Here is a 14,923-nt window from a genome sequence, read left to right on the forward strand (position 1 = left end):
CGTGGGAAGGCCGCGCTGGAGCAGGCTCCTGGCAGGACCTGTGGCCCCGTGGAGAGAGGAGCCCACGCTGGAGCAGGCTCCTGGCAGGACCTGTGGCCCCGTGGAGAGAGGAGCCCACGCTGGAGCAGGTTTGCTGGCAGGACTTGTGACCCCCCACGCTGGAGCAGTCTGTTCCTGAAGGACTGCACCCCGTGGGAGGGACCCACGCTGGAGCCGTTTGTGAAGAACTGCAGCCCGTGGGAAGGGCTCACGTTGGAGGAGTTTGTGGAGGACTGTCTCCCGTGGGAGGGACCCCACGCTGGGGCAGGGGAAGAGCGTGAGGAGGAAGGAGCGGCAGAGACAACGTGTGATGAGCTGCCCGCAACCCCCATTCCCCGTCCCCCTGCGCCGCTCGCGGGGAGGAGGCAGAGGAAGATCAGGAGGGAAGTTGAGCCCGGGAAGACGGGAGGGGTGGGGGAAGGTGTTTTAAGGTTTAGGTTTTATTTCCCGTTACCCTACTCGGATTTGACGGGTGATAAATTCACGTCCCCGAGTCGAGTCTGTTTTGCCCGTGACGGTGACGGGGCAGTGACCTCCCCCTGCCCTTCTCTCGACCCACGAGCCTCTCGGTGCATTTCCTCTCCCCTGTCCCGCTGAGGAGGGGAGTGACGGAGCGGCTTTGGTGGGCGCCCGGCACCCAGCCAGGGCCAACCCCCCACAGGCTCAGAGGTTGCATACCGAGGCAGGGAGCCTGGGCAGCAAAAGGAGGCAGCCGCCCCGACGGAGGCAGCATCAGAGACAGAGGGGTCCCCACGCCCTGGGGACAGGGCCGCCGGCCCCCGTGCCCCGGGCCCGGGCGTGTGGCACCCTGGGAAGCAGAAAAGACAGCCTGAGGAAAGGCTGCCAGGCCAGGGGAACGGGACCGGCACCGCCAGCGGCTAACGGCCGCCGCCAGGGCGCGCGACCGGGCCACCACGCGGCCGCCTCAGCCCGGCGCCGAGCTCAGGCGGGGCGGGGCGGCTCTGCCACGGCGGGAGCCGCCGCTGCGGAAAGCGGAGCTGCCCCAGGCCCGCGGCCGGGCTGGGCGGCGGAGAGCGGCGGAGCCAGCGCCTCGCCGAGGGCTGCCGGAGGGAGGCGACCGCGGCCCGCCCCGCCCCGCCGTCCCCGGCGCACAGGTGCGTCGCGGGGCTCCCGGCGGGCGGGCGGGCGGGCGGCGACGGACTCCATTTCCCGTCGCGCACCGCGGGCGTGGGGCGGCGCAGGCGCAGTTGCGGCTCGGCGCTGGGCCCCCGGCGGGAGCGGGCGGCCGGGGCGATGAGGCGCCGGGGCGCGGTGCAGCGGAAGGTGCCGTGTCTGTTCGTGACCGAGGTGAAGGAGGAGCCGTCGGCCAAGCGGGAGAGCCAGGTGGCCGGGGCGGCACGAGGCCGGGCGGGAGGGAGGCAGGCAGGCAGGCAGGCAGGCAGGCGGGGCCGCAGTCCCGGGGCCTGGTCCCGGGGGGAGTCGCTGGGCCGCGGGTAGCGGGGCCGCACGGCGGGGCGGAGCGGGGGGGACGGGCAGCAGCAGCGCCCGTGTCGGCCCGGCCCGGCTGCGGGGAGGGGGACGCCCGAGTGGCGAGAGGCTTCGCTGCAGCTCTTGAGCGAAATGCACGGTGGAGGTTTCGATAGGGCTCCCCCCCTCCGATGCGGGAAAGAGAGGTCGTTTGGGTGCCGCTTCAGCTCTGTGCCGCTCTTTTCCTGCCAAGCGCGTCCGGGTGCTCGCCCTGGCGTTGCGTTTGCTTTTTCTAGGCGTCGGGAACAGTCCCGGCGAGCAACGAGGCCACTCCAACAGGAGCGCCCTGGGAGCTTGTGCAAAACCATCCAGCCGTCCCCGCCTGTGGGGCTCGTGGGGAAAAACTAAGCTTGTCTCTTGTCTTTGGTTGTTTTTTTTTTTCTTTTTTTGTGTTGTGCTCAAAGGACTATCAGGCTTATGATGGAGGAATTCATTTGAGGCTGTAAGACGTGGCATACTTGCCAAGGTGAAAGTAGTGGAGCCCGATCCAAGTTATTTCTTCCCGAGATGTAAAAGGCAGTGTCGGGCCAGATTGGGGTGGCGTTCTCCTGTCTAGCTCTAGACCTCCAACTTGTGTTTCCCGATTTGAGTAGCAGCACCTTCTCCTGTCCGTCGGCTGCACACCATCCGGGTGCCTTTCTCCCGTTGGTGTTTGACTTCTGGATGGAAGAGGTGAAATGACTGCCAAAACGTCAGTACCTTGATTGTTCAAGTCTCAGTACCAACACCATCTTGGTAATGGCCATGTAAGGGTACCTCCGTACGGTGTTGTTCCTTCATGTAGAGAAAGCCGAGAGGGGATTAGATCTGGAACTGGCCTATGCTACCTTCTTCTGTTGTTTTTCAAAGTGCAGGCAAGGGTAATACAGAGGGTTATGACTGGTAGGGAAGAAGCGGGTGGTGGTGGGAAAACCATCGAGGATGTTTTCTCACTACCCTGAAAATTTCCTTTTTCATGTAATCTTCATAACATACAGCATAAATGAAGATTTTGTGTTTACAAAGATGGTTACTAAAATATGAAACACCATGTAACTTAACGAAGGCACGTAGAAGGTTGTCATTTTATGAATTCCGAATTCTCTTTCGAGACTTTTGCAAGACAAGGACTTGCTTTGTGTTTTGCTGGCAGAAAGAGACAGTGCCCAGCTTCCAAGACAAAGTTGACTGGGGAGAGAGGAGGGGGGTGTGATGATTATGCAGGAAAATATTTGAATCCAAACACAACTGATTACATATTTGCAGTGAAACTGTTACAGAAGTCCTAGCTATAGAAGTCCTCCTGGAAATTTGGACTAGTTGTGGCTGGGTATTTGTTTCAGACCCCCGGACCACTTATTTCTTTGCTCTTTCAAGCAGAAGAGTGTTTAGCTGACAGCACCGATACGAAGTATTTAACACCAGGATGCTTTTGCCACCTGGCATTCCACTGGTCTGTGTATTGCACTGACATGGTGCTATTGACTTTCAGCTCAAAACCGAAAGCTCGGAGCAGCTAGTCATGGTGAATTTGTGTTGCCATCGTAATGCAGGAAGGCACATCTCAAAATTTTGCAGCGTTGGACTGGAACCCTTCTAGTTTGTATGCACTTTGTAAAGTGGAAGGCAAAGTCATCTCTAAACACTAATCAAGAATGGAAAAGAGGGAGAGAGTTTGCAAATAGATTGCCTTTGTTCTTTTGTCTTAGAGCGTTTTCTGAACTGTCATGTCTTGAAGAAACAAGGGTGTGTTTAGATCGTATTAAAAATCAGCAATATAATCAGTGTAATACTGGACTTAGAGAGGCCAGCTGCAAGGAGCAAGAATCCCTATGAGAAGGCGGCAGCGGCATAGCCATGTTGAGGGTTTAAAATACCTGTCTTCTTTTCAGCCATTTAAAGTTTTGGCAACTGCAACTATAACTGGAAAGGCGTTAGAGGCAGATATATGCAATGCAATTCCTACTGAAAAGGTGGACGGAACCTGCTGTTATGTGACTACCTATAAAGGTAATAAGGAAGATCCGTATGCAGATTTCTCATGAAACTGACTAGTAGCCCTGTTTTACTCAGTTTTCACTTTTATTGTTTGATTTATTTGATTACAGCTGTTGTGAATTCAACTCTCGTTAAACATCTCGCCCACAAAGTAATCGTTACCATAAACATAATAGGTGTTTATAAAGTTGTTATAGATTTTACTCTCTAAAATACATGAAGTATGTTCTAAGTGAACAGACCAGTCAAGGAACTATGCCAGTTTTAAAGTTTCTTGTTAGTAAGTCTTCCTTGCACACTAGGACTTGTATAAGAAAGGGTGTCTAATTGCCTTGGGGAGGATTAAAAGAAGTATGGAGGTTGGGAGGAAATGAGAAGACTGTGGTTCGTTGCATCCCTGGGCTTCTTGCCTTTACCTGAAATTGTAAGGAAACTTTGTATTACACTAGGCAAGATTCTACAAATAGATTTTCAGATTTGTATACAGTAATTAGTCTATGAATTTAAATAGTGTCTTTGGATATAAAATTTCTCTAGTGAATTCAAATGCAAATTCATGTCTTGCCTTTTGTGTAGTTGACATCAGTACTCTGCAGGGTATAGTTACCTGAGTAAACTGTTGGTTTTATCCCTCTGGAAACTGTAGGGCAACCCTATCTATGGGCCAGGCTGGATCGAAAACCCAACAAACAAGCTGAAAAAAGGTTTAAAAGGTTCTTGTATTCATTGGAAGATTGCAAAGGTTAGTGAAGATTTCTTTCCTTCTTTTTGGCAATGTAAGTTATCCAGGTGGAAAAACACCTCTAGTCTAACACAGGAAATGTCTGTGATCCTGCTCCATTTTTTTTAATGTCACCGTTAACTTTACTTTGAGAGAGCCTTGAACTAGAATTGGTGGGGGAAGGGGATACCAACAGGAGTGCAGTAGGTAAGCCAAGGGTTGGCATGGCATCGTTGGAGGGTAGCAGTGCTAGTGGGAACGTTTACACTGCTCCTGGGAGCATGGGCGGCTCAGGCTCAGGAGCGTATCCGAAATGCTTGTACAGCAACGCACGCAGTATGAGCTACAAACAGGATGGAGTGTTGGTCAGCTCCCAGAGCTACGGTATCGTTAGTACTAGTGAGATTTGGTGGAATGAGTCCCACTGTTGAAGTGCGGGGATGGAGGGCTACAGGCTGTTCAGGAGGGATAGGCAGGGCAGGCGAGATGGAGGTGTCTCATTATACGTATGAGAGAGGTTTGATTGTACAGCCCTTACAGATAGTGATGATGTGGTTGAGGATTAGGGGAATGGAAGACAAAGGTGGTGTTGTAGTGCGTGTGTACTACCCATCGCCCAGCCAGGGTGTAAGCACTCATGAGTTATTCTATAGGCAATTCGGAGAAATTTCTGGATCGGTAGCTCTTGTCCTTTTGGGAGATTTCAACTTCCCAGACATCAACTGGGAATATCATCCTGCTGTGACAAGCAGGTGTTGGAAATTCTTCAAGTTTGTGGGATATAACTGCTTGTCGCAGGTATTCAGTGAGCCAACTAGGAAAGATGCCCTTCTAGACTTGCTATTTGTGAATAGAGAAGGACTCGTGGGGCATGGATGGTAGGTGGCTGTCTTGGCCACAGTGATCATGAAATGGTAGAGTTTAAAATTTTCAGTGTAATGAGAAAAAAGGACAGCAGAGTTGCTACACCGGACTTCAGGAGAGCAAACTTTAAGCTATTCAGGGAGCTATTTAGCAGAGTACCCTGGGAATCCTCTTTTGAGGGCTTGGGAGTCCACGAGTGCTGGTCAGTGTTTCAGAACCACCCTTTAGAAGCACAGGAGTGGGCAATTCCACTGTGTCGTAAGTCAAGCAAGTGGGGCAGAAGACCAGCTTGGCTGAACAGGGAACTCCTTGTGGAGCTCAAGAGGAAAAAGAAATTGTATGATCTCTGGAAGCGAGGTCAGGCTTCGCAGGAAGAGTGCAGAGCTGTGGTTCGTTTGTGCAGAGAGAACATACGAAAGGCCAAAGCTCAGAGTTGAAACTGGCCAGTGTTGTTTCAGATAACAAGAAGGGCTTTTTTAAGTATGTTAATAGCAAGAGGAGGTCTAAAGAAAACATTGGACTGATACTTGTTGAAGATGGTCATCTGACTAATAGGGATGAAGAAAAAGCAGAGGCACTCAATGCTTTTTTTGCCGCAGTCTTTAATAATACTGGTAGACCTTGGGCTGCTTGGTCCCCTGAGTTGGAGGACCATGCGTGTGGGAACAGCAACTTTCCATTTGTGGACACTGAAGTTTTAAGGGACCAGCTGTATCACAAGTCCACGGGGCCTGATGGGATTCATCCCAGAGTGCTGAAGGAGCTACCGGCTGTTATAGCAGGACCCCTCTTGATCATCTACCAAAGATCTTGGGAGTCTGGGGAGGTCCCCGCTGACTGGAAGCTAGCCAATGTTATTCCAATCTATAAGAAGGGTGTGAGGGAAGACCCAGGGAACTACAGACCTGTTAGTCTAACCTCAGTTCCTGGAAAAATTATGGAGAAGATTATACTGGGTGCCATTGAAAGGTATTTAAAGAATAATGCAATCATCAGGCACAGTCAATATGGATTCACAAAGGGAAAGTCCTGTATAACTAATTTGATATCCTATGATAAGGTCACCCGCCTAGTGGATGAAAGGAAGGCAGTGGATGTAGTTTTTCTGGATTTTAGTAAGGCTTTTGATACTGTCCCTCACAGTATCCTTCTGGACAAGTTGTCCAACTGTGGGATGAGAGGGTTCACAGTGCGCTGGGTGAAGAACTGGCTGAACGGCAGAGCTCAAAGAGTTGTAGCAAATGGGGCTGCATCTTGCTGGCAACTGGTCACCAGCGGTGTTCCTCAGGGTTCAGTTCTGGGGCCAGTCCTGTTCAATATATTTATCAACAATCTGGATGCAGGAGCTGAATGCACCATTAGCAAGTTTGCTGATGATGCCAAACTGGGAGGTGCTGTCGACTCTCTTGAGGGACACGAGGCCTTGCAGAGGGATCTGGATAGATTGGAGTATTGGGCTATGATTAATGGGATGAAATTTCACAAGTCCAAATGCCAGATTCTGCACCTGGGACAGAGCAACGCCAGGCACAAGTACAAACTGGGAGAGGAGTGGCTGGAGAGCAGCCCTGCAGAAAGGGATCTGGGGGTGCTGGTCGGCAGCAGGCTCAGTATGGGTCAGCCGCGTGCCCTGGCAGCCAGGAGGGCAAACCGCATCCTGGGGTGCATCGAACACAGCATAGCCAGCCGGTCTGAAGAGGGGATTATCCCGCTGTATTCAGCCTTGGTGCGGCCCCACCTGGAGTACTGTGTGCAGTTCTGGGCCCACAATTTAAGAAGGATGTGAAGGTCCTTGAATATGTCCAGAGGAGGCAACAAAGCAACAGAGCTGGAAGGAATGTCCTATGAGGAGCGGCTGAGGACTTTGGGTTTGTCTAGTTTGGAGAAAAGGAGGCTGAGGGGCGACCTCATTGCTCTCTACAGCTTCCTGAGGAGGGGACGTGGAGAGGGAGGTGCTGACCTGTTCTCCCTGGTATCCAGCGACAGGACGTGTGGGAATGGTTCAAAGCTGCGCCAGGGGAGGTTTAGACTGAACACCAGGAAGCATTTCTTTACCGAGAGGGTGGTCAAACACGGGAACAGGCTTCCTAGAGAGGTGGTCGATGCCCCAAGCCTGTCAGTGTTTAAAAGGCATTTGGACAATGCCCTTAGTAATATACTTTAACTGTTGGTCAGCCCTGAATTAGTCAGGCAGCTGGACTAGATGATCGTTGCAGGTCCCTTCCAATTGAAATAGTCTAGTCTATTCTACTTCTCTTGCTCTAGTTTAAATATAATGTTGGCTATTTAGGTAGCTATTTTTTAATCTTAGTTAGTTTTGGACTTTTAAACTACTTAAATGCTACTATGCTTCTTTAAACCCTCCGAATTGTAGACTGCTTCAGTGTGCCAGATGTTGGTGCTGTACAAAGTAACTGGGACTACTGTCTGTAAAACAAGGTTTAGATCAGAGGTATTTTAATACTTGCATTGAAAGACTATCAAAACGTAAAATTGGCTAACAGTTTGCCAAAAACTGTCACATTTATATGTCTAGAATTTGTTTGGAATGTTGAAGAGGATTTCAAGCCTGTTCCAGATACCTGGATTCCAGCCAAGGACATAGAGTTCTCTAATGGCAATCCTTTGCCCGATGAAAATGGACATATGCCAGGTACCTATGATACAGCACAGGTAAAATGGTGGTGGTGGTGGTGATCCATTTTTGAAGTGAATTTCTGTTTGTAGTTAACTGTGTTTGGTTTTTTTTAGGCATGTACAGTTCTAGTACGCATATGATAACTTCAGATATTTACTTTGGTAAAATGCAATGTTTTCTTACAGGTTGGGTGCCTGTGGAGAAAAATAGTAAGCAGTATTGCTGGCACTCATCTGTTGTAAATTATGAGGCTGAAATAGCGCTGGTGTTGAAACGCCATGCTGACCCAGGGCTTCTGGAAATCAGTCCGGTGCCATTATCAGAAATTTTGGAACAAACATTGGAGCTCATTGGGACTAATATTAATGCAAATCCATATGGTAAGTTTGTATGGTCTGTTCTTAAATACTTTTTTATTTAGTGATATTTTTGAGTGAAAGCTATGTATTTTCTTTGTATAAGTTTAAAAAAAGTTCTAAGGTAGCAATGTAACCTTTCTAGAAAGGAGAGAAAGGGCTAGCTCAAAGAACATTGAGTTCTTTGATAGAAGAAAATAATCACCTCAGAAAGCTGAGTTGTCACTAGAGACTATGTCTATTAAATCTCTTTCCACCTGCATGTTCTTTAGGACTTGTTATAAAAATGCTTTGCTTTAGTCGTTCAAAAAATATTCTGACTGGAAAAGTTGTTTTAAATATTACTATTAAAATAATAAAATATTTTTTGAGATTGTTGGTGCCTTTTCTTGACTTTTTTTTTACTTGCTCTTCTGATGGTGTTTAGTCCATTAAAGTAGCAGATTTTGTTCAGGCACTTTTTTTTTGAGTCCCTAGAGTTAATCATAAGTTGCAATTTTTAAATTATGAAATATGTTTTTTTTTTTTTAAGGAAATGTAATTTAAGCTACATTTTGGTTGTGGCTTCTCCCTTTAAAAGCCTTTTAACAAAAAAACAATTGGGTGTGAGCACAAGTGAGTTCTAACTTCTGAGCTTTGCTGTTAGGATAACTTGCAAGGATGGATAGGAAAAATAGTAGTAACCTGGTCTAAGCATTTTCTCAGAATGTAAAGGAACTGCAACAAAAAATTCTAATAGCTGTATTCTTAGATGAAGATTTATGTTGAACAGTCAGTGAAGAGGCAATGCATTTGTTAACAGCCTGGCTTAAGTATTAGTCCATATTCATAAAAAAATATGCCAGATTTTCAGGACCTAAGATGTTTGTGTTATTGATCATGATCTGAAGCATGAAGAATTTAGCTAGTAGCTTTATGGTTACTGAGGAGGTGACCACAAGGACAAAGCAGACAACTGTATAAATCTCTGTCATGTTTATTTTATATAAATAAAAAGTTACATGGTGAGGAGACAGCTACATTTGATACTTAAAAGTATACTTAACTGTTCTCTTAAAGGCAGGACAATGTTGTAGTATCTAATAGAAGTCTACCTTTATAGAGTGCTTTTAAGATAGCCGTAGTAACAAAAGTGAGGAAAATGTTAAGTTATCACACGTAACTAGCAGGAAGACTTTTGTGTCTTTTAACGTAGGATTAGGAAGCAAGAAGCAGCCCGTACATCTTCTTGTACCACATGGAGCATTTGAAATAAAAAATCCACCTACTTTGAAACAAAATGACATACTGTCTTGGTTTGAAGGCTGCAGTGAGGGTAAAGTTGAAGGAATTGTGTGGCACTGCCGTGATGGGTGTTTAATCAAGGTAAATATATAGATGGACATGTGGAAAGCACTACAATAGTTCATAATATGTGAAGTATTTTGAGGTATTCACTTTTTGTCTTGTTTTCCAAATTCTGTAGTAGTAAATGTTCTCCTAGCAAATCAGGTGACAGTAGAATTAGTCAAGCCAGTGAATCACTACAATGACAACATATTAAACTTTTTTCATTAAGTTATTAGCATAATGTAGATAAAGTAATTGAGAACATAAAATAGTATTTTCTTGCCTCTCTGTATAGGAATCACTCAACATTTTAAAGCTTAATTATTTTATTTAAAAAATTCATTTCTTGTAATGTTGACTTATAGAACAAGTATTGTTAATAAGAATGTGATTTTTTATTAATTAGCAAGTTTGTATTATTTCTGAAGCTGTGGAGGACACCTTGGTTCTGGTTTGCCTTTTGTGCTTCATTGTTACTCATGTTGTTCAGATAACTGATGAATGTGATAAGTGCCTGTCCTGGTTCCGGGACAGAGGTAACTTTCTTCCCAGTAGCTTGGGGGGTGTGCTGTGTTTTGGGTTTAGTGTGAAAGGAGCGTTGATGGCCCATTGATGCTTTGGCTGTTGCTGGGTGATGCTTGCACCGGGAGGGGGGAGCACAGCTGGCCAACGGGGTATTCTATACCATGTGACATCATGCTCAGTGTAAAAACCGGGGAGGGGGGGCGCTCGCCGCCTGTTCGTGACACACGGTCGGCGAGCGGTTGTGTTGTGCATTGCCTGCTTTGTGTATTCTGTTATTGTTGTTGTTCTCACTATTACTGTTCTACTTAGTTTTATTTCAATTATTAAACTGTTTTTATCTCAACCCGGAGCTTTCCTACTTGTGCCCTCCCGATTCTCTCCCCCATCCCACCGGAGGGGGGAGTGATCGAGCGGCTGCGTGGGGTTTATTTTTGCTGGCTGGGGTTAAACCACGACAGTGCCCTAATGCAGAGGATCCTACAATTAAAGCGCACACACCCACACCCCCCAGGTTGGGAACTGTTGGGCTGCTATATCAAAATCTCTAATCTTATCTTATTTCTTTTTATTTTAGCTCCATCGCCATCATCTTGGTTTACGCTGGCCACTTGCAGAGACATACCTGAATTCTCAGCCTGTTGTAATTGCTTTTAATAGAACTAAATATGACTGTGACTTTGAACCAAAGAGTTTGTTTCACCATTTTTCAAACTTGGATGGTCAAAGATTTGACAGACTCAAAGATATCAAGTTTGATGCTTGAAATGATTTTTCTTTTTTAAGTTAATTGTCGTTATGTGCTGCATTCCTCTTACTTGTGTCTACCACAGGACTCCTTCCAAATAATCTTCTAGCTTAGGCAGCAGCCTAGGTACTGTACGATTTTAAGTTTTTCCTAAATGACTAAGTTTATATAACGAGAGATCTGACATTCAGAGCAGACATCTAGCTTTCAGCATGTTTATTTTCAGTTCTGAAAAATCCTTAGCTTTTGAACCCATTTCTGTAAACTGTTATAATTAAGTAGTATGTTGTCTAACACTGGCTGGTCCTAATAGCTTAGCTAATGAATGCAATCAACTGTAAAAGTTCCATAGGTTGCACTTCTATAAATATTATTATTATGACACTGTTATATGTAGGATTCAGATTTAGGATCTAGTTGTTTCTTAACAGTAAAGGACAGTTTTCAGGTGGGACCAGAATTAGTCCTGAAACTTGATAATTTTTTTTAAAGTTGTAACAATTTCTTTTGGGGGAAAACTTTTCAATGTATTATTTAACTGGTAAGCTGCAGCATTATGCTATTACTTTAAAACCTAATTAAGCTATATCCTACAGCTACTTCCACTATTTTGGGACAAAAAGAGTAAATAATAGGTGGTATACTAGTTCTATTTTGGAGATCCTTAGTAATTAGAGAGAGACATGACTTGGCTTAATAATACCCATTTTCAGACTGCATCTCAATTAGGAAACTTCATCAAGGGCATATTGAGTAAGATGGCATATAAATAATAAAGGTGAGACTGTATGATCGTTTGAATTGGCTTTTTTTTATCTGTGCTATATAAAAGTATACATCCAGCTATATAAAATACACAAAATGAAAAATCATTTATCTACAAAAATACCATTAGTTTGGCTGAAATACTATAACTTTATTTTCAATTCTTTGTTCTTGGATTTTCTAAAATAGCAGTAAAAATAACCAGGGATGCAAGAACAGACATCCAACACACTGACCCTGAGTCCATAGTTAAGAAGTATGATAGCACGAGACAGCAAGAACAAATTACACATTCTTATCGATCTGGAACTTAGCATACTTAGCACACTTTAGGAGTTTCTCAACTTTTAGGATAAGTCCAAGGTTTCAACTTCAACTGACATGTGTGTATTACCCAAATTACTGTTCTGAATTAAAATATAGTATTGCAAAGGAGTTGGGAGAGGTAAAACTCACTTTTATTTTGACTGGTGTATATAAATACTGACCATAAGCTGTTGACTAATCCAATTCTGCACTCTTGGGTATGTGCCAAACTATTGTAACTTTAATAGACTTCTATCATTCCAAGATAAAAACACACAAGTAAATCAGTATTATGTAAATGCCCCAGAATTTATTTTCTGTATCAATACTGAGGATACTGAACACAGGCCTAATCAACAGAAACATTGTCTGGACTATCCACTTGAATGCCAAACTCTCCAGAAAGCTGCTTTAATCTCTCTTCCAAGATAATATTTTTTTTTACTTCTTCATTGTAGTTATATTTCAGATCCTCAATTTCTTCAAAAAAGGAAGGGTCAAAGTTCTCTAGTTCTCTTCTCAGCTTTTTTGTTTCTTCCTATTAAAAAGAATGAAGAAGTACCACCTTTATCCAGAACTTAGGAAATCCAGGTCAACAGCAGCTTTTTTTGCCTTTTTCTTAAGAGGCTAAATGATGAGAGAATAAGCATGTTCTCTAGAGACAGAAAAATCTACCTATGAACAGCACATTCATTAACAACAAAATAGGCTTCATAAACATAATGTTTAGAAATTGACTTTGTCATTAACAGCTCTTTCTAGCTAACCATAATTTTACTTATTATCTTGCTAAGGATGATCCTTGCAACTCACCTTTAATTGCTGTTTTTCCAACTCTGAGGCTTTCAGCTGTGTCTGGAGGTCAGCTACTTTTGTCATTAACTTGTCATTTTTATCCTCCACAATTTCATTATGTCCTGCAAAAAAAAAGATAACTTGTTCTGAAATTTAAGGTAAGGAATATCAATGACATGAATAATCTTGTTACAGTAATTCTGCATCTCCTGAAAGCTGGAAGTGTGTAAACCCAATTGGGATCAACAGCCACTAAAAATTCAAGTCATCTGGGCTCTTCTTTAGTTCTTGTACAAATTAGGTGGTGGTGTCTGGTTCCTGTGACTGAATGCAATACTCCAAGAGCCAGTCTATTAGCATACTTCTGAGAAATACGACATGTACGGTTTCTCTGAATTAAATGCAGGAAACTTGGCAATAATGTAGTATAGGATCTTGTTAATTATATTCATAATTTCAAGGGGGCTAATTTTTATTTTTTTTCCCAGTCATATGGCAATGTGCTGCTCTATAGTGCTCTGCTTTTCCCATGGGACTGACGCCTGCTAAGTCTTAAGTCATTCACAGAGCTGGTATCTGGAAACAGACATTCTCTGGCAGCTTGGAACCCAAGGCAAAAGGGGTAGGCAAGAGGGTTTTGATGAATGACTGACATCTTACAAGCAGTCTTTTGAGGTTTATAAAGCAGATGGTGGCATGAACTACACATCTTCTTGGAAAGGGAAGTCTTACAAAGATTCTAGCCTCTTGTTCAAGATAATTAATTATGGATATTTTTACTAACACTTCTCTATAAAAAACTTCCATAAGTACTCAAAAATCCAAGACCTTAGTCTGCTCCAGTTTACACTACTCTGGCATTAATATAATTAAAATAATTCTGTAGATTTATTATCATTTTGCACACACATATTAAGTAAAAACAGTTTTAGGCCCAAAATACAGGAAGATCTTTATTTTAGGTATTGAAAATTATTACCGGCTGCAGGACCTTCACTTTTATGTGTGTGTATGTGGTGCTTGCAATCCTCCACCTGGTGAGCTAGTTCTGCTTTTTCTTTCTCTAGTCGATTATTAGTTAATCTGGAATATAAAACAATTTTAGAATAATTTTTAAAAATTATTAAAATATTTTAGAATATAAAAGATGTAACTGATGGTCATCTCCTGATCATTTTTATTTCATACATATTGGCTGAGGTATTTATTTAGTTATTTAAAAGTACATTACCTTAAAAGCTGAAGCTCCCTGATGAGGCTTTGCTCTGTCCTTGCACCTTCAGGAAAGTGTTTGAGAAGCTCAATCTTAAAAGAAAAATTAAGAAAGTTTTACCCTTGAAACAGTATCCATGGATAATGCAGTTCAGATGGAGTTCTCTTTGATACAGGATTAAAAAATGAATGAAAATAATACTAAGGTTGTAACCAAGTACTAGGCTATCACAGAGAAAAAAACGCAAGCGTTCATCTACTGACAGTTTCCACAAAGCTAATTATCTACAGCCTTTTTAAAGTTAGTATAGCTCATTGCTACATATTTCATGAAGGATGAAGAAAAAAGTATTCAAAAGTTAGATTCACAAAGAAAGTTAAACACATAGCTACATTAACATGATTTATACATAAGCTTAAGGAAGTGATATGCCTAAATCATTGAAGTGCTTCAAAAATACTACTGATGTGCTTATTTGCATACCTAGGTGTCCAAGTTCCTTTTTAAATGTGATGTGAACCCAAATGAGTGTATGTTGACTAGAAATGACCTGCAGTTGTAAGTTAGAATAGGTCCCTGACCAGAGCAGGAGTTAGCCTCCAGAGGTGCCTTTCAGTAGATGTGGGAGCAAAAAATTAGTGTTTTAAATATGAGACTATATACAGTTTTTGAATGCAGTGACAATTTGTGAACTCTCATAAGGCTACTGTTAGTGATAGGCTTTTGTTCTATTACTACCTAAAATAGTAAGGATTTGGTTTTTTTCACAATCAATCTCTGTTTCTTTGAAACGTAGTTAACCTTGACCACGTCCTTTCATCAGTATTTGAGAGACAGAAGAAACTGTAAAGTGTGTTGCTCCAGAGTAATACCACATAATGAAAGAATTTTATCTCTGTGTTAATTTTGCCGCTGGTATACACTTTATGTTAATACGCTGATTTTAGAAAAGGGAAAACAAACAAAAATTAACAAAATAATTGTTTTATAGGACTCAATTCCAGGTTCTATTTATTGAACACGTTTACTTGCTTACATAATATATATGACTTCCTATATTGAAAGTTGTGTATTCGGTACTTTACTCTGAGAATGGCCAGTACAAGATGTCTGGGGAAGAAAACCATGCACGTGTTAATGGATGAGAAGATGGAAGCTAATC

General features: G+C 43.5%; 2 protein-coding genes across 20 annotated transcripts in view; one reads left to right on the forward strand and one right to left on the reverse strand.

Moving 5' to 3' along the window:
- Positions 1-1,234: 1,234 nt before the first annotated feature.
- On the forward strand, positions 1,235-14,648 carry RLIG1 (RNA 5'-phosphate and 3'-OH ligase 1). Of its 6 annotated transcripts, none has more exons than XR_012673762.1 (8): positions 1,235-1,383; positions 3,399-3,516; positions 4,151-4,246; positions 7,620-7,742; positions 7,913-8,107; positions 9,279-9,448; positions 10,512-10,808; positions 13,037-14,648. XR_012673762.1 is itself a non-coding variant. In XM_075150847.1 (8 exons), exons 1-8 carry the CDS (start codon positions 1,294-1,296, stop codon positions 10,589-10,591), a joined length of 918 nt encoding a protein of 305 aa, XP_075006948.1. In that variant the 5' UTR covers positions 1,235-1,293; the 3' UTR covers positions 10,592-11,471. The 6 variants fall into 6 exon arrangements, 5 of the variants coding, with proteins under 5 accessions (XP_075006948.1, XP_075006907.1, XP_075006920.1 ...); XM_075150847.1 differs by lacking the exon at positions 13,037-14,648 and adding an exon at positions 9,903-9,948 and having other exon boundaries at positions 10,512-11,471; XM_075150806.1 differs by lacking the exon at positions 13,037-14,648 and having other exon boundaries at positions 10,512-11,471.
- Positions 11,472-14,923, reverse strand: part of CEP290 (centrosomal protein 290) — a 55,330-nt gene continuing 51,878 nt past the window's right edge. For 10 of the 14 annotated variants that reach the window (XM_075150655.1, XM_075150653.1, XM_075150711.1 and 7 more), the window contains 4 exons: positions 13,780-13,853; positions 13,528-13,631; positions 12,567-12,670; positions 11,472-12,291 (listed from right to left, as the gene is read on the reverse strand). In XM_075150655.1, the coding sequence (XP_075006756.1) occupies positions 12,103-12,291; positions 12,567-12,670; positions 13,528-13,631; positions 13,780-13,853 (471 nt within the window). In that variant the 3' untranslated portion in view covers positions 11,472-12,102. Of the gene's footprint in view, positions 12,292-12,565; positions 12,671-13,527; positions 13,632-13,779; positions 13,854-14,923 lie in introns of those variants that run through there. The other 4 variants (XM_075150656.1, XM_075150721.1, XM_075150657.1 and 1 more) reach the window with 3 other exon arrangements.

Source organism: Calonectris borealis, chromosome 1 (assembly GCF_964195595.1).
Source record: "Calonectris borealis chromosome 1, bCalBor7.hap1.2, whole genome shotgun sequence".
NCBI lineage: Eukaryota > Metazoa > Chordata > Aves > Procellariiformes > Procellariidae > Calonectris > Calonectris borealis.